The sequence below is a fragment of the Passer domesticus genome, chromosome 2 (assembly GCF_036417665.1).
Source record: "Passer domesticus isolate bPasDom1 chromosome 2, bPasDom1.hap1, whole genome shotgun sequence".
Lineage (NCBI taxonomy): Eukaryota > Metazoa > Chordata > Aves > Passeriformes > Passeridae > Passer > Passer domesticus.
This window is the reverse complement of record NC_087475.1, coordinates 74,737,464-74,759,699: the sequence shown is the minus strand read 5'-3', so window position 1 is coordinate 74,759,699 and position 22,236 is coordinate 74,737,464. Positions and strand designations below refer to the sequence as shown.

Here is a 22,236-nt window from a genome sequence, read left to right as displayed (position 1 = left end):
TTGTAAAAGCAGTTCTGTATAGGCTAAAAAAATGCAGTATATTTCTGATTTCTAAGGAAAAATACAGATTTCTTTGCTGTCTTGCCTTACCAGGAGCCTCCTATTAATGCTGTGTTCATTTTGTCACGTCACCCAGGCATTTAAGTTTTTTTTTTTTCTTCTTGTCACCCACTAGGAGGCTATCATCCAAATAATGAAGATGAGGAAGAAAATTACTAATGCGCAGCTTCAGACTGAACTGGTAGAAATTTTGAAAAATATGTTCTTGCCACAAAAGAAAATGATAAAAGAGCAAATTGAATGGCTTATAGAGCACAAATATATCAGAAGAGATGAGTCGGATATCAACACCTTTATATACATGGCATAATTGGAGGACTCTGCGGGATGCTGAGAACATAAATGGAAGGGTGCTTGGACAGACAGCTGCAACAGTTTGTGCTGCAGAAGGACTTGTTTTGACTTTCGTTACATATTAAAATCCCTGCCTTACCTTACAGAGGACTATATTTTGCCAATCTCATTCAGCTAGCATGATGGCATTCCCTTCATGTTGCACACTTTTAACAGCATGCTGTTTTGTGGGAAACTTGCATTCATGAAGAGCCCATTGTGAACTTTTTAAAGTAGATTTGATTTACACCCACCAGGAAGAATACAGGTTTGGGTTTTTAGATGACCAGTACTTGCACAGGAAAAAATATTCAAATATTCATGCACTGAGGAACTGCTATTAGTTTTGTTTTGGGTTTGTTTTTTGTTTTGTTTGGTTTTGGTTTTTGGGTTGTTTTTTTTTTAATGCAATTAGGACTAGAAGTAGCACTTTCACTTTTGTGTTTTGGATCGACAGAGTAACGTACTGTCCATCTCTGATCCTTTTCATGTAATAACATTTGAGCAACACAAACACATGCGTCACAGCTGATACATATTTGTTACAGTTAAAACCTGTTTGCTAGAGCAGTGCTTCAATCTAGTAACTGGATTTTAATAATTGATACATTAAGTGACACAAAAGTAATTCCAAGTCATCGGTGATATTTTTCCCTAAGCAAGAGATCATTGTTTTTAAATTGTTTCCTGTAAACAAGTGGATGTGTTGATACCTTAATTTGGACGGGTGATTTGCTACAATCCTTTTTGACAAGGTAAAAGTTTTTTGAACAATACTTCACTCTAAAAGCAGTTTTCATGGGTGGGTCTGCTATAGGAACAGAAATATTAAGTGTATTTCCTTGTACATTTAATATTTGTATTCCAAATATTTCAGTATGACTACATATATCAGGATGCATTAAAGAGTAATTTATGCACAACTCCCGCAGAAAGAGAATAACACTTGAAGATCCCTGTACTGTTTCCTCAGTGGTAACTTTTATATACATGCAAGGTTAATCCAATTGGACTAGTCAACATCTTTATATGAAAAACAAACCCTCTGCTTTTCATTTTGTAACTGGTAGGGTAGGAAGTACTCTTCTAATGAAAATGATAAAACGCTAAGGAAAAATACCTTGTTCAGTGTATGTAGAGAGAGTGCCAAACACACATCAGGAATCTCAACTTCTTAATGTTACCTCTTCCATTCTCAATCATCTGAAGTAGTCATTTGGCACTGCCCTACTCTGCTGTTCTGAAATGTCCCAGCATGTACTGGAGCGATACCATGAGTCATAGGAGCAGAATGCCTGTCTTAGGACAAAGGTAAGTTGTGCTTTATTCAGTTCTGTATGAATATTTCTTCTATAAATTACAAGTGTGTGAAGTTATTTTTTAATTGACCGGTTGAACTACAACATCTAAAGGCCTCATTTCTTTGATGATGAAATGGGGAAGAGCATACCATTAACTTTAGTCAAAAAAGAAAGCCTTCCAGTAAGTAAGAGGAGGAGTTTTACTTTCACATGGTTACAGGAAAGTATGCAGCAGGAGTGGTTTAAAAGCAAACTCTCTGAGAATGGCTGTTTGCACCCTTAAGCAGGCTGTGTGCTCTGTTACTAATGTAAATGCCAGTGTGACTGCCTGAGAACAGTGTGTATTTGGACATCTGTTTGAGTAAGAAATTTTTGGTAGTGAGGGTTTCATGACCAAGAGATGGAGAAATCAAGGCCTGGCCAATTACAATTGATTGACATCCTACAGCTTGTGTTACATGCTTTTATTGATACTCAAAAGTAGATGCTGTTTAAAAAGATTGCATCTTTTTATGTTGGCCCTGTGGTGTTGCAATTCAGAATCAAAAGGAAGTGGTGCTCTGTGTAGTTAACCAATGAAACTATTTGAACATTAGAAAACAAAATTCTAATAAAACACTTTGTGCTGCAAGACTTTCAGTCTTTGTAACTTTAAAGTAATAAATGCTTACTTGGGATAACTGGGGAGAACATGACAGTCTGAGCACACTTTTCAACATGAAAAATTCCAACCCTTAACCAGAGAAGAAAAGTGTGAAATGGTCACAAGGAAAGAGCTGGCAAGGGGATAATGCTAATTTTGAAGCCATTGGTTTAGATTTGAGACAGAAATTTAAGAGACTGCATCTCAGATACAGCTGTTTAGGAAGCTGGAATATATGCAGAAAAGAAAAGCTTGCTAAAAGCTACATATTCCCTTAACTAATAAATACAATACAACCTGATTGTTACCTATACATTTCTCAAAACCTGGGATGGAAATACAATTGGTAATGTGCCTATGACATGGTCATTTTTTCTTTAAGTATATACCAGAAATTGATGTCGGGTTTTTTTATGAAATCTAAGACAGACACCAGCAAATTTGTTAAAGATGCAGAATCACGTTTAGCATCCTTCATCAGGTCACTTCACCAATATGCACTTAAAACTAGTATCACCTGGGGCACAGGGAGATACCTGGGGTAAGCTGTTCTTTAGGGGAGGGTAGAGTTCAGATCTAAATGAAAACTATTCTTCACTTGCAATATGGCAACAACGCACTTTTAAGGCTGCAGTTTTTAGCTCTGAATATATATGTCCAAAGACCTAGCTTAAGGAGGTGCTGCATCTGAAAAACACGTTGCCACACACACTGCCACGGTGAATAGCTAAGGAACGAAATCTGGTGTAGAAGGGGCGGGGGGGAAATCACTCTTAATAATTTCTTAATTAAGAAATACTGTTAAATCTTTTTCTGTCCCAACAACTTGATGATAATCTCAGTTTCAATTCTGAAGTCTTCCATTTTCCTCTTTCCACAGTTGGTGTCCCTAGCTTCTACTTTTATTCATTTATTTTTCGTTACGACTGTAATGCAGTTACATTTCCAGATGACAATGTTGACTTTCTCATTTTCATATTTTTAAAATTATTATAAATGTTATGAATGTTCACATCTTGCATTTATCTGCATTGGGATGCCATTGTCCTGTAAAGTGCAAATTTTAAAAATACAATTGGCAAAAAGATTTGATAGTTTTACAGAAAGATTTGCTATCTCAAACTGTTTTCTATTTTCATCTAAATGACTGGGATGCTATCTTTGTAATTCTTTAAGGTCATATTTGTGAAATAAACAATACATGAAAGCTTTCCTGTCATATACACTATATGTAGTCTGGAGTGTTGAGCAAACTCGGGTTCCTGAGTTGTAATAACTATCTCCGTATGGTATTTACAATTTTGAATGTGTGCCACTACCAAGATAATAATGCTGTACAATTTTGAATGGTGGTAGTTTCTGTATGGCAGTCCAGCTGAACTATTTTGATGTACTGCTTAATTTTTGAATTTTATTTTTTAAGTTGTATAATTTATTTTCTTGCAAAATAAAAATGTAATTTAAAAGACTACTCTTTTAGCAAGGTATTTTGGTGTCTCACCCTACAAAATTTTTTAAGTTTAATTCAGGTGCTGCTCCTAAAATTGCCACTATATGAAATTTGCCTGACTTCAGGTCCCAACAGCTGTTATGATCAGAGTAATTAAAAAACAAAAGTGAAGATTTCCAATTCCTTTCTTGTTAAAAAATTTTTCGTATGTAAGATTATATGTAGAGCTGTTTAGTCTTCTGAATTCTATTTGAAGATGAGCTGTAGTCTTTCAGTCAGTGTATCAAAGCCTGCCATGCCAAAAATGGCTGGGAGTTGCCTAACTTAGTTCATGGCATTTTTAAAAAGGTTATGTCCCTGTGCAGCTTACAGGGATGAACTTGGATTGCTGAATATTTTGGTTGATTTGCCTCTGAAGTTATTTACAATGTGCATCACTGAAATTTACTGGTGTTGCCACCAGGACCTGCAGTAAACCATGATATAGGAACAGTCGCTTGCCTGAAGGAGTGCTTTTAATGTAATGGCTTTTCTTCTCTGATTGTTCTTGCCTTTGAATGTGAATCTCTTTTTACATTTCAGCTCCTTTCTTTGAGTGCACCAGCTAGCCATCGGTGTTTTGTGCTTTCTGGTACATGCAGAGTTTAGAACTACTTGTATGAAATAAACAGCTATTTTTGAGTGACTGCTCATACTGTGCCTGGCAATTGGCCAACTGGCAGTTCTTGCAGGAAGAGTTTTGATGGCAGGTTGCTATTATTTCCAGACTTTTTTCCCTCTGTTAGGGCAATACATAGTCTTTCCCAGTAATTTTTCAAGAGAAATTGTTCTCTAGAAGCCAGTTATTGCAGGAGTTCCTTGGCTGAATCAACTCCTACCCCTGTAAATTGATCACGGTTTAGGTAGAATTGTTTTCATAAATACAAAAGGCTTTAACCTGGCTCATTCTTCTGATAAAGTGAGAATGTGGCTTTATTTTCTTCTTTGCTTTACCTGTCAACATAGAATCATAGAATTGTTCAGGCTGGAAAAGACCCTTGAGTCCAACCGTTAACTCGGCACTGCCAAGTGCACCACTTGGCCATGTCCCCGAGTGCCACATCCACTAAGTACAGGGATGGTGAATCACTTCCCTGTTTTACTGCTTGACAACCCCTTCCATGAAAAAAAGTTTTCTTAATATCTGTAAGTATCCAATCTAAACCTTCCCTGGCACAACTTGAGGCCATTTTTTTTTACTTGTTAGAAGAGACCAACTCCACCACCCTTGGCTGCACCCTCCTGTCAGGCAGCTGCAGAGAGTGATGAGGTCCCCCTGAGCCTCCTTTTCTCCAGGCTGAACACCCCCAGCTCCCTCAGCTGCTCCTCACAGCACTTGTGCTCTTGATCCACTCCCTGGATATCTCAACATCTCTAGGTAGACATGGTGCCTGGCATTTGATCTTCATTTATTTTAGTGAGGGAGATCCACTATGGAAATTCAGTTGGATACGGTGCTTCAGCTCCTGCATGCAACCTTAAACACCTGTAAGAACAGCTGGAGTCATGAACAGCAGCTGCTGCTTCCCTCTGCAGATCTGGGGCATGGCCAAAGCAAATACCACCTGCTGAGCAAAGCAAGAGCAGCACAGTGTGACTTTTTAATACTCTGTGACTAGACACCAAAAGTGAGTGACTTTGAAAATAGTACATTATAGTCAGTCTTGGTGAGAAGAGATGATGAAAAAATTAAAGAATGTTAGCAGGTTATATCCCTGAAAAAGAGCTTTATAACACAGGAGTAAAGGCAAGTTAAAGGAGAGCTTTCTGGGTTTTGTTCTGCATTACTCATTTCTTAAAAATATCCTCATCCGACCTGGATGTTTTTGCTATATGGTACATATGTACTTTCAGAGTAAAACCTTCAGTTTTTCCTGAGACAGTATTTACCTTCAGTTTTTCCTGAGACAGTATTTATCAGTTCCTGTGTTATGTATGGTTTGAACTGTCTCTAAATCAAAAGTCTAGATTAGGCCACCTTAGAACATCAACTACTGAGAGTCAAGAAAGCAAAGGAGTACAAATGCTTCCCTTGCCAGTGCCTGGCCCAATCAGCCTCCTGCTGCATGTCTGGAGAATCTTTGGATATATATGGAAAGCAAGAAGCATTTTACTTTTGAGAGCAAAGTTAAAGTGAAATCTCTCACAGGGAAATTAATAAGATGAAGAACAGAAAATCAATTGAAGTAATTTTGACAAATGTTAGTTATACAATGTGAAGATCATTTAATAAGAAAAAGAAAAAGTCAATGTAGCAAATGGAAGTTAACAGGTTGTTGAAATACTCTTATTTTCTAGGTGCTATAGCCAAAGCCTGTTTCTTGGCATTTTTTCTAGGTTGGGGTACAAGAGGAAGGAAAGGTGCAAGTAAATGCTCATTTATGTGACTGTAGACCTCAGCTCTGGGGAACACTTCATTGGGTTGTGGGTTACTGTAACCGTGTACTAACTCCTTCAGAGACTAAAAAAGTGGTTGAGGAGAAGAGACTGATCAGAAACAAATACAGAATTGCTTGTCCTAGACTGTGTGCTACAGCACAATTCAAATAAAGTCACTTTGTGTTTTGAAACTGTTCCTTTAAGACACAGAGCTCAGGACAGGGAAAGAGCCAGGCTTTTCCTGGCTTAGCCCTGTGCATGTTGGAGAGACAGGGTGAAGAGGGGCACTGTCAGGCTCGCAAACAGCAGTAGAGATTTTGTGCTGGCCTTCGTCCACAAATCCAGGTTCAGAGGCAAGAGAGCATGAGGGGAGAAGGCAGAGTGCAGAGGAGAGCGTGGCACTGGGGCGGGCAGCCCGAGACTCAGCACTGGGGCTGGGCTGCCATCAGTCGTGCCTGGGCGCAGCGGCCGGGACCGTTCTCGGCCAGCCTGGAATTCCGAGGGAACAGTGTTAGGGGTTTATGCCACGGCCAGGCAGGAAGGGGTTTAGGGGGAATTAAGTTGCTGACCCTTCCGAAAACAGCACGCAGCTGCTGCACCAGGGCACGCCAGACACAAAGCGCCCCGGGCTCAGCGACACTCGGCGCTCTCATCCCCACGACCTTGAGGCGCGCAGGATCTTTCCGACACGGGATTAAATGCCCGCGGCTCGGGTCAGCTTAACCTGCAGCATGGGGCGGACGAGGGCCGGGCCGGGGCGGAGCGCAGCCCCGGCGGCGGAGAGGACACACCCCGGGGGCTGGTTCTTTTTCCGCAAGGATTTTCCACGTTGATCTCCATGCAGTTCGCTACCAGTGATTTTCCTTCTCGGCGCGGCATCCCAGGCTGTCCGCCCCGCGCCCCGGGCCGTCCCCCGCATTCCCGCAGCCCCTGCCCCGCCTGGCCCCGAGAGGGACGCGCCTGGCGCTGCGGAGCCGCGGAATGCGTTCGGTCGGAAAAGACCTCCGGGATCATCGTGTCAACCCCACCGCGGCACTGAGTGCCCCGCCCACTCTTCCTTACACACCTCCAGGGGCGGTGGCTCCGCCGCCTCCCTGGGCAGCCCCTGGCGGTGTCCATCCCCCTTTCCGCGGAGGAATTCCTCCCGGTGTCCAGCCCCCGGCACTCCCGGCCTGGGCGCGTCCCGCGCACGCGGCAGCAGCGCCCCTCAGCCTCCGCACGCGCCAGCCCCTCTGACGCCGCCACCCGCCTTCCGCGCCAGCCAATGGCAGGGGCGGGTGTGGCACCGCCCTGCGCAGCGCGGCCAATGGCAGCGGGCAGGGGGCGGGGCGCCGCCGGCGATAGGCGGGGGCGGCGGTGAAGGTGACGGGGGCGCCGGCGGGAACATGGCGGCGGCGGCGGGCGCGATGCTGTGCGGGCGGCGGCCGGCAGCGGGGCTGCTGCGGGTGAGGCCACCGCGGGCCCGGCTTTACCTTCTCCTTCCCTACGCAGCCTCGGCCACGCCGCCGGGCCTGGAAAGGCTCGGCCAAGGTCACGCCGCCCCTGCGGCGGGGCGGCTGCGCCCCCTCCCTCACCCTTGCGGGAACCCCCGGCCCGGGAAGCAGCCGAGCGAGGGAGCGGGTCCCGGGCCGGGGAGCTGAAGGGTGACGCCGCTGGTGGGTGAAGGGCGGCCTCTCCCGCAGCCCCGGGCCCCGCAGTAAGCCCGGCGGGACCTTTATCCGCGATCCTGAGCGCGGCTTTTTCCACTGTCAGCGCCGCCGCTGCCGAGCCCTGTCCGGTACGGCTGCAGCCCGCAGGGATGTGCAGGGCATAGGGATGTGCAGCCGTAGGGATGTGCAGGGCATAGGGATGTGCAGCCGTAGGGATGTCCCAGCCGGGCCGGGCCTGCGCTCGGGTTGGGCTCCTCTAATGGAGCAGAGCAAAGATACAAATTCACACCCGTGGGTGTTGTTTCTCAGCCGGCAGTGGGGGCTGCTGCCCGCGAAGCCTGGGTGCGGTGCCCGCCTTGCCTGGGAGGGAGCTGTGCTGTGCTGTGCTGTGCTGTGCTGTGCTGTGGAGAAACGGAGGGCGAGGGGATCGCACCCCGGTTGCCATGTGCGAAGCTGAAGGTTGCGTTTTACCAGCTCTGGAAGTGGGTCCCTCCTTCCTTCCTTCCTGACAGAGCATGAATGCTCCTAGCAGATGCCAGCTGCTCTCGGTAAACAGTTGTCTGGTTAGTCCAGTTAAAATTCCAGGCCTTGTGCAGTAAGAGTATTTATGGTAGTATTGGTATTTATCTTACTAGGCTTGGTTAGGCTTTGTTTTTCTGACGCTAAGCCTTGGAAGCACTCACTGCTGTAAAGCCCTCTAAGGAACATCATTCTTTTCAGGGAGAACTTTAATTTAAAACTTCCTGCTGGCTATTATAACTTGAGCTGGGGAGAGGACCAGACAAAAATCCCTATACAAAACAAAAATCAAACGACTAATTCAGAACAGTAAAAAAAAAAAAAAAATCAGCCTTTTGTTAGTTGAAAGTCAGCAAATGAAGAGGGGAAACAGGCTAAATTTTTGTGTTGAGACACTACCAGAAGGTATTGTCTAATTTATAAAAAGGTATTCTTGGGATGTCCTTAAGCAATTGTTTTAATTAGTATTTATTTAGCTGTAATTTAGTAATTACAGATAGAAGGCCAGATGTTTCCAGTGTGCTGAAATGTTGTCTCAGGAAATGGCTAAAGAAAGTGGTTTAAGCCATGAGTGGAAAGATCACTCTGTTAATATATAAAACAATACCTACAGATATAAAATTATATCTTTGCACTGCTTAATTAGATGAAGCTACTGGCTGGTGAATTGGACTGCTCAGATAATCCCTTTTTCTTGGTTTTGTTTTATTATCCTGTCTTGGTGTGATGTTCTGAATTGGTTATCTTCATTTTTGTTCATAAAACACCAAGGGAGTGGGAGTTGTAGATGTAAACTGCCACTGTTTAAAAGCAGTGGAGTTAATGGCAGGAATGAATGAACAAAGTCCAGGGAAGCAGACAGAGGGATTAGTAAACTTTTTCAAGATAACAGCACTCACCCCTAGCTTAGATATATGCTATAGGTATACATAACAGACTTGAAAAAAATGAATTTGGTGTTGTTTTTGAAGGAGTATTTGTTTATTTTTCAGAAAACAATTTATCACAGATGTTATGGTGAGACTGTACTAGACTACACTTCTATTCAAAGGCATGTTATGTTTGTTTTTTTTTTCATATTTTTCCAGTGTTTCCTAGATATTAATTTTTGAAATAATGACTTCTATGAAAATGGGTGCGTTACATAATGAAACAGTATGGCATTGTTTTTCTTGTGTGAGATCCTGAGGATTTTCTTCTTTTCAGGCTCTGAAGTATACAAGCCGTGGCTATGCATCACAGCGTACTTTAAATGTAAGTATAAAGCACTATTTGACTGTTAAACTGCTATTTTGGATTTGTTTGTTAATCACTGACTTTTTTTAAAAAATCATCACGAAAAAACTGTCTTAAAGATGATGTCAGTTGTGCCCCAAGCCACATTTTACTGCAAAATCTGAAATAAGTCAGAAAGCCAACCAAAATAAAAATGGCAAAGTGTGGGACAAAATTAGAAGTGTGTCAGCTGACGTAAGCTTCATGTAAGTGTCAACCCAGAATGGGAAAATACAGCTGATATCAGCTGCTCCCTTTGAAATGATTTGTGTTATCCTGCAACTTGCTGTTACAACATGAAAGATGAGGGCAAGTTTGTTACTGTCACTGAAGTCAGTCATGAAGAAGGGGTTACAGTAATAGACAGCCCTTCATAGTTTTAAAGGAGTATCATTTGTTTGTGTTTATTTTTTTCCTAGTGTTCTCTTTCTTTGCCTGTCTGTCTAAATAGAAAAGCCCTCATGACCAGGTCCTGCACAGCTTTGTGGCTAACTTTCACTGAAATCAGTACAGCTGGAAGCACTCATTGCTGCTTCTTGACAGCTGGCAGGGGCAGCCAGAGGTCTGGCATGTGCACCTTTGTGGTGCCAGATTCTCATGCTGCTCTCACAGGGTTATCAGGTGCACACATGGATGTAGCACTACAGCTAGGAGGCAGAATAAGAGTAAATTGTCTTTACTACTAGCATAGGGCTGGATGTCATAAACTGCTGCTTACACGTTCTGCTGGCACCTGAGCTTTTGAATATATCCAGGGATGGAGACTTCACAAGCACAGGGTAACCTGTGCCAGAGTTCAGCCACACTCCCAGTGGAGAAATGTTTCCTGATGTTCAGTGGGAACTCCTTTTTGTCAATTGCTGCTCACTGTGCACCACTGAAAAGAGTTTGGCTCTACCTTCTTTGCACCCTTCCTTGCAGTGTTAATATTCATGGTGAGGAGCTGCTGTTGAAGTCCTCTGTGGCACTACAGCCCTCTGGTGTATCAGCCACTCCTCCCAGTTTGGTGTCACCAGCAAGCCTGCTGAGGGTGCACTGTGCCATCATCCAGCTCATTAAAGAAGATGTTACACAGGACTGGACCAGTACTGATCACTGGTAACTGGTCTCCAGCCAGACTTTGTACCTCTATCACCACACCCAGCCTGGCCATTCTGCCCTTTTCTGTCCCCTCCTTGTCTGCTTGTCCACAGTTCATTAGCTTCTGTGTGAGGATTTTATGGGAGATAGTGGTGAAAGCCTCACTGCAGTCCAGGTAGACAATGTCTGCTCTCCCCTCCTGCACCAAACCAGCCACTTCACTGTAGAAGGCTGGCAGTTTGTCTGAGCGTGGCTTCTCCTTGGTGAATCCATGCTGATGACTCCTGATGATTTTCTTGTTAATGGAAATGGTTTTTTAGGATTAGTTGTTTCATCACCTTTCCAGGGATTGAGATGGGTCTCACTGACCTGTAGTTCCCTGGGTCCTCTTTCTTACCCTTCTTGAGGATTGGAGTAATGCTTGGCTTTTCTCTAGTCCTTGGGAACCACTCATAATTGCTGTGATCATTCCAGCATTATTGAAAGTGACCTTAAAAAGTCACCTGCCAGCTCCCACAGAACTCATGGGGGCATCTGGTCAGGACCCATGGATTTATGTATGCCCAGTTTGCCCTGACTTGTTCCTCTTCCACCAAGGGTGCATCTTCCTTGCTCCACCTTCCCCCAGTCTCTGGGGCCTGGGATTCCTGAAGGCTGGTCTTAGTACTGAAGACTGAGGCAAAGAAGGCATTCAGGACTTCAGTCTTGTCCTTTGTCACCAAGGAGGCCCATATTTTCCTTGCTTCTTAGGTGCTCATGGGAGCCCTTCCTGTTGCTTTTGACATTGCTTTCCAGATTCAGTTCTTGGCTTTCATAACCTCATCCCTGCATGCTCAGGCTGTGTGCCAGATTCTCAGTCCCTGTTTGCATCACTCATATGGTTCATTTTTGTGTGTGAGTTTTTTACCCAACTTACTGCTCATTGAAATGGGTTGCTCTGGAGCTTGGAGGGGGTCATCTTTGAACAACAGCCAGCTTTCTTTGGTCCCCCTTTTCTCCAGGATGTTCAAGATTCCTGCAAACATCATCAGTGCCAAGGCTGAGCTGAATGCACTCCACCTGTTCTGTCCCATAAAGCACAAAGCCTCTCCTCTCCCCCCTTGCCCTGTCTTCTTGACCTGTCCTTCCTGGAGAGCCTTATCCCTGCATGGCAGCACTCCAGCCACGTGAGCCATCTCACCACAGCTCTGTGGTGCTGAGGTTGTAGTGCTGCAGCTGCACACCAATCTCCTTAGGTTTACCCTCCATGCTGCGTGCATTAATATGGATTTTAGTGCTCTGAAACACTTGCAGGGTGAAAGAGAAGCTGTGACATCAATGAAATAATAAAAAGTATATACATTTTAAAAATACTGGTTATGTGTGCAGTTGTGAGAGAGATTGTGACTTTTACTCTGTCCTTCTGCACTTAGGAGGTGGTGATAGCAAGTGCTGTAAGGACACCTATTGGATCTTTCCAAGGGTCTCTTTCATCACTGCCAGCCACTAAACTTGGTTCCATTGCAATTAAGGGAGCAATTGACAGAGCAGGTATGTATACACTTTTTTTTTTTCCTGTGACAAAGAAAACTTTAAGTGGCTCAATGTCTTTTCAATGGCTTGGTAATAACAAAAACCTGCAATGTCCTGGATTTTTTCTCCTGTGGCATTTTTAAGTATATCCACAAAAGCCATTTAAGTAAAGTTGACTGTGACGCTTTGGCTCAACCTGAATTAAGTGCTGCTTCTAGGAGCAGAATGTAGCCATGGGGTATCTGTGCTAATCCAAATGTGATTGAACATGGTATTTGGTTTGTTGGGATGGCTAAGCTGATGCAAAGGCTGCTTTCTGCTGAGACCAGTGGCCTTGCCTTTCCCTGCCCATCTTTTATGTGGGCAGATGTATTTGAAGGACAGCCTTGTCAGCCTTTTGATGGATTCAATCTAGCAAAAAAGTGGGGTTTTTTTAGGGTAGAGGAGGATTAATAATGCAAGAACTTGGATACCAGGGCTGTTGCAAGAGATGCAGCAGGAGAGCAGACCTCTTCTCTGTGATGGCAGCTTGCAGTGGCCTTGGCTTGCCCTTGCTAAACAAACAACACTATCTTTAGACATAATTCTAACACCAGAAAAAGTGTCATGCATTTAACTGTCCATGAAAATTGAGCTTTTCAGGTGATTAGTGAGACTTGGAAATGTGGACTTCAGTGAAATAACTGCAGCTTGTTCTGCAGGGTCACAGGGGAATTATCTTCTGGGGGGATCACCGGTTCAGCATACTCCATGAATATGGGGGTACAGATCTGGAATGCACCCACAGGGGCTGGGTTCTATTAGTACATGGGTTGGATGTGGCAAGTTTCATTAGTCTTTGATAGAGAACTTCAATGGGAACCTTTGTCAAAAAGATCCTGAATAAAAGCAATTTTGTTTTGTAGGAATCCCTGCGGAAGAAGTGAAAGAGGCTTATATGGGCAATGTCCTGCAGGCTGGACAAGGACAAGCTCCAGCAAGACAAGCAGTTCTGGGTGCAGGTATTCCTTCTCTTGCCGCTGAGGTTGAAGGTTTTCTGTCTTTATGTGGCTGGAATCTACTGGCTGTGAGTTAAAGCAGAGTGGTGGGCAGCCCTTTGTCAGGACAGTCCCTGGATGCTTTTGCCCTGTGATGGCTGAAGGGTGCACGTTGCACTCATGCAAGTGGGATGTTACTGCCCACAGTGTGTGCAGAACCTGGAGAAGACAGTTCTGGAGAGCAGGCTGCTAATTCCACAGTACTTTACAGTAATGATGGGTGTGCTTTGAGTTTTTCACAAAACAGACTTTTTTTCCTTCATTGTATCATTATTCTTCATTCTTACTGGATAAAGAATCAGTGAGTTTCCTTCAACCCATGAGTGTGTACAGCTCATCTTCCTGTGGAGTCTGGAGCTGACAGTGGAAGGATTCACTGTATAATGTTAGCTGTAACATGAAAGTTATTGGGGTGCAGAAATTATTTTCTTCTCCCTTCTTCTGTGGGGGTGGGATTCCATACCTTAGCATGGTTCTAGGCAAGCCCGTAGGTCAGGGAGGAACTGTGTACTTTCTTAGATCTGCTGGACATTTTTGAAGAAGGAACTACTTCCATATTAGGCAAAGTGATAAATATGGCTCTTTTCATTCACAGAATTATATAGTGTCTTGAGTTGGAAGGGACCTTGAAGATCTCATTCCAACCCCCCGGCTGTGGGCAGGGACACCTTCCATTAGATCAGGGTGCTCAGAGCCCTGCCCAGCCTTGCCTGGGGTCTGTCTTGTTGCCAGTTGCTAAACTCTGCAGCTTATTTATGCTTTTTCAGCTTTGGATGCTGCTTAAAGGCGGGGATCAGGGTTTTGGGAACAGGAGCAGTTCTGGAGTCCCTTCCTTGATCTTCCATTTCTTTGCCTTTCCCCTTATCACAAGTCAGTTGTTGGAAGGGGAGAAACAGCAGGGGTTTCCAAGAAGGATGGTAGCTATGGGTAAGTGTAGATAAATTGCCCTGGCAGGCTAAACAAGGCAAGCTGGACATCCTGGGCTTAGATAAAAATTGGAGCCATATGAAATATTGCTGAAACACCAATAAAATACTGAAGTCTGCCCTCCAAATAACAGCTGTACAAACTTCTTTGACTCAGGTCTGCCGATTGCCACTCCTACCACAACTGTCAATAAAGTCTGTGCTTCAGGAATGAAATCAATCATGATGGCAGCACAAAGCCTGATGTGTGGGAGTCAGGTATGTGGATTTTGTGCTGTTCTATGGAAAAAACCACACAGTTAATGTTGCAGATCCTGTCCTACCAATAGCTGTGCTCTTTGATTTGGGACTGTGCTTTTGGCTTGGGATAATAAAGCTAATTAGCAAGAGTTTGGTTTATTTATGCAATGCTAATTTTATAGTTGTTTAAGTATGTTTGAGTTCAAAACAGAAAAAAAATACTAGAGTTGGAAAATTCAGACATGTTTTTAGAGCTGAAGAAACAAGGTGGATTGTTTGGGGGGTATTTACCTCATCTCTTTACTGCTCTACCCACACCCCACCTACCAGTCCAGCCCCCAAAATATAATTAAGGGAACTTTCAAGCTTTTAGTTTTGAAAAGGTGAAGAAATTTTTATGTACTTAGTTTTTGGTGATTTGAATTTCAGACAGTGTTAACATTTAAATGAATTAAGTACACATGTTCAAGCAAAAGTATACTAAATGTCTTTCAGGCTTATTTATTGTTTTAGAAGAAGCAGAATTTATTGTTGGTGAAGAAGCTTTTTCATTACAGAGCTTGATGAAGGAGAATTGCTCATCTCTGTCACCTTTCTTACAAGATTTTCTATACAATGGGAAAAAATTCTGTCACTTGATGGGAGGATAGGAGAATACATAATTTTCAGTAAGCCATTAAATGCTGTGCAGCAAAGAATGTGGGATAAGTGTGAATGTGAAGAAAGACATTTCAGTTTTGTTTTTAATTCCACACCCAAAGCATTTTGGCAGCATCTTTGGTTCTCTGAAGTGAAAATATAATCAATTCAATTATATATATTTTTGGCTTTAAAAGTAAATGGCTCATAAGTGAAGAATACTTTTGTGTATGTGTTTAGAACAAAAGTAAAGTGTTTAAGTTTTGATGTCCCTTCTGTGGAAATCACAGTGTAACTGGAGTTAAGCAACTGTTTTATTGCTTTGGCCTCACCCTGCAGAAAACAGCACTTTGTCTGGGGCCTGCTGAAGTTGATGGAAATCTTGTCACCAGACTTTGAACCAGGCCCAGCATGTCTTTGCAAACAGCTACATTTGGATTTAGTCATTTATATCCAATGACTTCATGAGAGTGGTTGTGCCTTTGGTTGGTTTGACAGATGTAGGCCATGAGCTCTGAATAGAACTGGAATTTTCAGCTGAATTAATCACACAGGCTGTGCTGCCAGTCTCAGCAAAATCAGAGGCTCAGCCAGTTATTAGTCTCTTAGAGCTATTAATTATGGAGGGGTTGGTATTGGTTTGTTTTTCCCGGCTGTGGGCTGTGAGGTACTGTGGTATGACAGTCAGTGATGGTTCCCAGTGGCTTGAGTCAGTGTACACCATTATATAAACAATTGTATTGGCTCTCTCTCCAGCTCTTCCACTCAATGGAATTTAAATGCCAGGGACTCTTGTTCCTCTAGTCTACTGCTGCTTCCATATCTCCACTGCCTTTCCAATCTATCTGTCTTTTCAGATAATTTTATCTCCAGCCTTCTTTTTTTTTTTTTCTTTATGACTTCTTTCTGCCAGGGTGGATTACCTATCTTCAGTTGTTCCTGTTGTTGCTTTTTAAATGCTTAAAGGGTTTTTTTTTTCCTCCTTCTCTAAGACTTCTCAGAAGTATGAAGTGCCCATGCTTAAGCTTTTACTAATGCTGTTCCTACAAGAAGTCATGGAGAACACACTGCATGATTATTAATTTTATCTTGTTTCCTTTGGGCAGGATGTCATGGTTGCTGGTGGAATGGAGAGCATGTCCAATGTTCCCTACACGATGAGCAGAGGGGCAACACCTTATGGAGGAGTTAAGCTGGAAGACCTGATAGTAAAAGATGGGCTGACAGATGCTTACAACCATATCCATATGGTAAATATTCCTGCAGAGTGCTCATGTATCAAGCATAGATAGACCTGATGCAGATCTGAAAAGCTTGCTTACAGTTGTTGTGAAACTGCTTCATCTAGCAAACCTGGATATGAGGAGGAAAAAGTCTTCCATTTCCAGGTTTCCTGCAGTAGCTGCAATGGAGGGACTGGACAGAAGAGCAAAACAGCACAGTAGTTTGTAATTACCTGTCTCTGCAGTCTGAATAACCTAAAGCAAGGATTAAGAGAAAAATTAATTCTGCTGCTGATGGGTTGCTGTTGCTCCATCTGAGGGAGGGAGCAATCAAGTTGCTTGGTGTCTTTGAAGATACCTGCTCTGAAGGATCCAGCAGGCTCATGCTTTTCCCTCCCCCAGAGTACATATCTCATATCTCTTGTGGGAAGGTTTGAGTCAGCTGGTGTGCTTACTCACCAGCAGGGTAACTTAAATTGGACAAACAAGGGCAAACTTAGGATGGGTTTGGAAAACAACTGATTCAAAGACAGTCAAGAACAATCACCAGGGAAGAAAAGTTTAAAAAGAGAATGGCTACCTTCAGCTTATGAATATTTCTGACCTTTACCCAGTGCTAATTCACAGCTCTAGGGCATAATTGATTGATCAGTTGGTGTTCTTGTTGAGACATGTCACGAAGAATATTTGCTTTGATCCATAGATTTGGTACAGACATCACTTGTGTATGATTTATTCTTTTTGCACTCTAGTGCTTAGGCTGTGTGGGAATGTTGAAATTCATTCCCACGTTTCAGCTAAAATGGATTTTGAATGTGAGGATTTTATAGAAATCTAAAGGGTGGCCTTGATATTTCCCTCATAAAAATTCTAGCAGTTGGCTGTAATACACCAAGTTTTAATAGATTGGGACATTATGTTGGAACCTTTTGTCTGTCTTATAGCAGATGTAGGTTGTTTAGAAAGCCTTCACAGTCTGTGTGAGAACATACAAGAAAGTCCATAGGATGGCTTTGGGAAATGACTCTTGTCTGTGTTTTGGCAATAGCCGAAGTTGCTGGTGCTTTGAGGTTTGAAGACTTTTTAAATTCATTATTTACATAGACATGAACTTGCTTATTTGAAGAACTGGAGGGACACAATACTAAAGGGTTTTATGTTGATTCATTGAGTTTTCCAATGAAATGAGAGGTGGAACAAAACCTCTTCAAGGGCAAATCTTTCCAGTTGATTAAATGATTTTTTTAAAATTTTGTCACTGGATATTTAGACAGTGATGGTGATGAATTGTGTGTATATAATTACTGTCATGATTTGCCTATATATAAAATGATTAGGTTGTTTCATTCTACTTATTTCATTTCAGTTATTAGAAAAAAGGGATACATACTTTTATTTCTACAGTTTTGAGAGATTTGAAGGCCCTGTATGTTGACCTGTTCTTGTGATCTTTGGAATAGGCAAGGTAATGATGGAGTGAAAACACTAGGAAAGTGATGTGAACATGTGGTTCTGTGGCTGAACAATGATCTTCAGTCTCTGAAGATGTCAGTCCTAAGCACTTTAAATTTACTTTTGCATGCAGTTAACTGAAAAAAAAAAAGCCTTACAAGGAAAGTTCCTTTATGGCTTTGATAATCTGGATCCAGAAAACATCTGCTAAATCTGAGATTATATTTCAAAACCACAAGTTAGTATTTGTTCATGACTGTGTAAATCAGAAATGGACACCAAATATTAGTCACATTCAGTTCTGGAGATCTGCTGGTTGAGGTTTTTTCAGTGGTAGTTGTGCTGTGCATCTTCAGGAGTGCCAAACCTAACAGACCTGTTTTCCTCCAAGGGCAACTGTGCTGAGAACACTGCCAAGAAGTTCACTATTTCCAGAGAGGAGCAAGACACTTATGCCATAGGCTCTTATACCAAGAGCAAAACAGCCTGGGAGTCAGGAGTACTGAAAAATGAAATAGTTCCTGTCACTATTTCAAAAAAAGGTATTGTGGAAAGGTGTGATGAGATGAATTTTGTTTTGTATGGAAAGATGTAATGTTGTCTGTGTTCAGTGCCAATTGTATTGTTTACACATGTGACTCTCAGGAACATTAACTTTGATCACCTAAGAACTTTCTGTTAGGCAGACTTTCAACAGCAGTCAGTGACCTGTCATCTGGTTTTTGTTTTTCAGTTTTTCTTTAATGTTGCACACCTTTTTTAATTTTTTTTTTGGTCTTAGTGAAAGTTAGCTATTGAATTTAGTTATGGCTTAAGGACATCTATTTGTTTTAATTTACATTAAAGATAGGCACTTTGTCCTTTTTGTTCAGCCACTAGGAAGTATAAATGGATTTGCTTTAAATAAATTTGATTAAGGAATAACTTTTTTTTTCAGTTTATGTAAGCACATTTCTTGATGTGCATTTTACGTGCATTTGCAGTTTTTTACTGAAATAAGTTATTTATATGAGGCAGTATTTAGTCAACTGTTCTACAGAATACTAAACCAAATCTGAATTTCAGGGAAGCCAGATACAGAAGTGAAAGAAGATGAAGAATACAAACGTGTTGATTTCAGTAAAGTTCCAAAGCTGAAAGCTGTTTTCCAAAAAGAAAATGGTAAATATCGTTAACAGCACTGCTTAATTTTCTGCCAAGTGCAGGGATGCTTTGTCAGGGTGGAGAGTACTAGTCACAAGAGCATGAATGCCCAACAACAGCCCTTTTATTTTTAAGTGTCTGCTGAGGTAAAGAAACATGCTGCACAACAGCATGAACTGACCTGGATTAAAAGATGGTCCAAGAACCTCGAACCAGTGAACACCTCAGTTTGGGACATTTACCTTAAAGAGAGTGACAGGTGGGTTTCAGTTTCACTGTTGGCTTTGGTCTCTGCCACGTGTAAACTCCTGTTGCTGTGCAGCTGGAGTGGCTTTACAGAGTTGCCATTGCTTCCTGCATCTGTAATTGATAAACCTTCCTGGTTAACTCAAAACTGCCCCTCATTCACAACCCTTCCTGAGCTGGAATTCTGTGACAGTGCCAGCAATGCAGCTGCCATGGAAGGAAGGATCTAAATTGGGATAAGGATACAAGTACCTGTGGCTGCATTTGTTTCATCAAACAGTTTTTCAGTTAACTCAGTGCAATAGGTTTCACCAAAAGATTGAGATTTCATGTTCAATGAACTCAGGGAGAAACAGCTGTTTTGCATAACTCTTCCACCTCTGTCTAAGGAATGTTTTTCCTTTTCAAGGAACAGTTACAGCTGCTAATGCCAGCACTCTGAATGATGGAGCAGCTGCTTTGGTGCTGATGACTACAGAGGCAGCCAAGAGACTGAAAGTCAAACCTTTGGCACGGATAGTAGGTATGATCCTCTTTACCTCTAGGAGAGTCCTGGAAAATACTCCTATAGTCTGCTCTCAGACTGGGAGTTCTGTCTGGTTACCTGACATTATGGCTGCATCTTCCCAGTACAGTCTTTGAAATTTCAAGTGTTACACAGCAGACTTTTGACCATAAACAGAATTTTCTATATATAATAATAAAAATCAGAAAGTTTTATTGTGTGGCTTACCTAGGGCACTACATTTTAGATGCAGCTATTTCACAGACTATGGTATTCAGAATTTCTCTATCTTGGCAGTGTTTGCTGCTTGCAAAGAAAGAAAACAATGTATGGTAAAAACACAAGGTCTTTAAACACCCTTTCTGATTTTTGTCTTTTTTCAGCTTTTGCAGATGCTGCTGTTGATCCAATTGACTTTCCAATTGCACCTGCATATGCTGTTCCTAAGGTAAGAATAAAACTGAGTGGGTTTTGGAAAAAAGAAGCTTCCCTAGCATTCCACTGTTGGTTCATCCCCTCTCAGTAGGTCTTCTTGAATTAGGATTGAAATTATAATGATGTCATAAATACAAAAAACAGATGTTTTACAGAGGACCAAGGAAACACTGCAGATCTCCAGAGTTAACAAATTTCTCATACCTATTTTGAAAGAGAGTATTGTACTATACTGCTTTTAGCAACTTTGGACATGTTTACACCTTTGAAGTTCTGCAGCTTGTATGCCCAAAAGGCAAAATAAGTATGGTTATACATGGGTAGACTTGTTCTAAAACAAATTGAAATGTATGGTGTGAAGCAGTACTGTGTCATTTTAAATGGACTTACTGTAGCAGCAGTCTTAGTGTTGTGTGATGGAAATGCATCCTTGGCATGGGCTGCTCTCCATTCCTCCTTTGGTGCAAACTCGAGTTTGTGGTTCAGTCCCTCAGATTTGCTTTTTCCCATCTGACAAAGAGGTTCCTAGATGTGAAATTGTGAATCAGAGTATGGGGAGCCTGAGTCACTGACTTCAAAATAGACCTATTATTTCTTTAATTGGTTTCCTAATTTTTTATAGTATTAATTATTTTGTATTATTTCTAGATTCTGAGTGAAACTGGCCTGAAAAAAGAAGATATTGCAATGTGGGAAATTAATGAAGCATTCAGTGTTGTGGTGCTGGCCAATATTAAAATGTTGGGCATTGATCCACAAAAAGTAAATATTAATGGAGGAGCAGTCTCTCTTGGACATCCAATAGGGTAAGCAAAATAAGCTCTGGGTTTTCTCTGCACAGAGGCATTGTCTTCTAGGTAAACAAGTTTTAAGCAAATAAGAGTATGTTTGAATTTAATCCTCATTATTGATTTGGTTGTGAGAGATCTGTTCCCTTCTTTAAAAGAGCTTTACTGCATGTAAAGGTACTCTGTACTATACAGGCTGACACAGAGGTGATTTCTTTTTCCCAAAGAAACGTTAGCTATACATACACAAACAAAAATGCCATGTTTAAGAACCTTTGTGTTTATTCCTCTCCAGCTCCAGTACTTAATTTGTACTGCACAGGACTGCAGATAAAAGGATTGTTTCAGATTTTTTGTTGGTACTATGTTTTGCCAACATCACTGTGTAGGTCAAATTAAGAATTTCCTTTAAACTAAACTATGTTCTTTTGTTTTTCTTCTATCTAGAATGTCTGGAGCAAGAATTGTCGTTCACATGGCGCATGCTCTGAAAGCAGGTCAGTATGGTCTTGCAGGAATCTGCAATGGAGGAGGAGGTGCTTCTGCAATACTGATCCAGAAGCTGTAGCCCAAGCAGCATCAGAAACACAGCCTTAAATGCTCTCTGATCAAAACTGAGTGGTAGCTGTTACATCTTATTTATCAATCAGTGGATGAATTCTGTAACTGCTATTCTAAAATTTCCTGAAGTATCAATGATTACTGATCCAGCCTTTTATTGTTTTATCAGTTCAAGTTTTTATACCGTACAAATAAGCAATGTCAAATTTTAATTTTGGCTTGAAATCTGACAATAAAGAATGTTAACTATGGCTCCCTCTGTCACTGACCTATCATTTCTTAAAGGCCCTTGAAAAAGAATTCTCTTGGTAACTCACAGAGTGCTGGAAATGGTTGTTTTCTCCTAAAAATTATCTGCAGTATGACAGCAGCTTGGTACTGGAGATACTTTCTCGCTATGAAAGTGAATGGATAATTCACATCTTCATTAGAACCAGACTCCCTGAGTTGAACATGGTGGGTAGTGGATGGCCCAGGCAAGAGTTACCTTTGGTCTCAAACAGCAAATTGATTTTAAGTGTCACCATCACTATTAAGCATTTCATGCTTAACACAGTTTTTGTGCTTGCCTGCCCCTAGTCCCTCTGACAAATGGTGTTAGAACTCAGTGTTTAATATTGGACTCTTTGTCTTCAAAAACAACCGACCAACAGGAATTTTCTATTCAGTACCTGCAAAGCTGCTTAGTGGACTTAAAAACATTAAGCAAGACACACAACTTTTTATTAAAACAAAAATATTTATTCAAGCTGTAAATGCTATGCAGTATTTAGTTACTGGATGGGTTTAATATAAACATCT

General features: G+C 41.9%; 2 protein-coding genes across 4 annotated transcripts in view; both read left to right on the top strand.

The window, feature by feature from the left end:
- Positions 1-497, top strand: part of CUL5 (cullin 5) — a 28,599-nt gene extending 28,102 nt beyond the window's left edge. For both annotated transcript variants that reach the window (XM_064409334.1, XM_064409332.1), the window contains exon 19: positions 176-497. In XM_064409334.1, the coding sequence (XP_064265404.1) occupies positions 176-370 (195 nt within the window). In that variant the 3' untranslated portion in view covers positions 371-497. The remainder of the gene's footprint in view (positions 1-175) is intronic.
- ACAT1 (acetyl-CoA acetyltransferase 1) overlaps positions 1-21,686 on the top strand; it is a 382,585-nt gene extending 360,899 nt beyond the window's left edge. The window contains exons 2-13 of one of the 2 annotated variants that reach the window (XM_064409365.1): positions 7,593-7,650; positions 9,580-9,627; positions 12,141-12,258; positions 13,146-13,241; positions 14,361-14,461; positions 16,189-16,332; positions 18,149-18,299; positions 18,823-18,918; positions 19,556-19,669; positions 20,035-20,099; positions 20,735-20,892; positions 21,322-21,686. In XM_064409365.1, the coding sequence (XP_064265435.1) occupies positions 7,593-7,650; positions 9,580-9,627; positions 12,141-12,258; positions 13,146-13,241; positions 14,361-14,461; positions 16,189-16,332; positions 18,149-18,299; positions 18,823-18,918; positions 19,556-19,669; positions 20,035-20,099; positions 20,735-20,892; positions 21,322-21,442 (1,270 nt within the window). In that variant the 3' untranslated portion in view covers positions 21,443-21,686. Of the gene's footprint in view, positions 1-7,542; positions 7,651-9,579; positions 9,628-12,140; positions 12,259-13,145; positions 13,242-14,360; positions 14,462-16,188; positions 16,333-18,148; positions 18,300-18,822; positions 18,919-19,555; positions 19,670-20,034; positions 20,100-20,734; positions 20,893-21,321 lie in introns of those variants that run through there. The other variant, XM_064409366.1, reaches the window with a different exon arrangement.
- Positions 21,687-22,236: the final 550 nt, after the last annotated feature.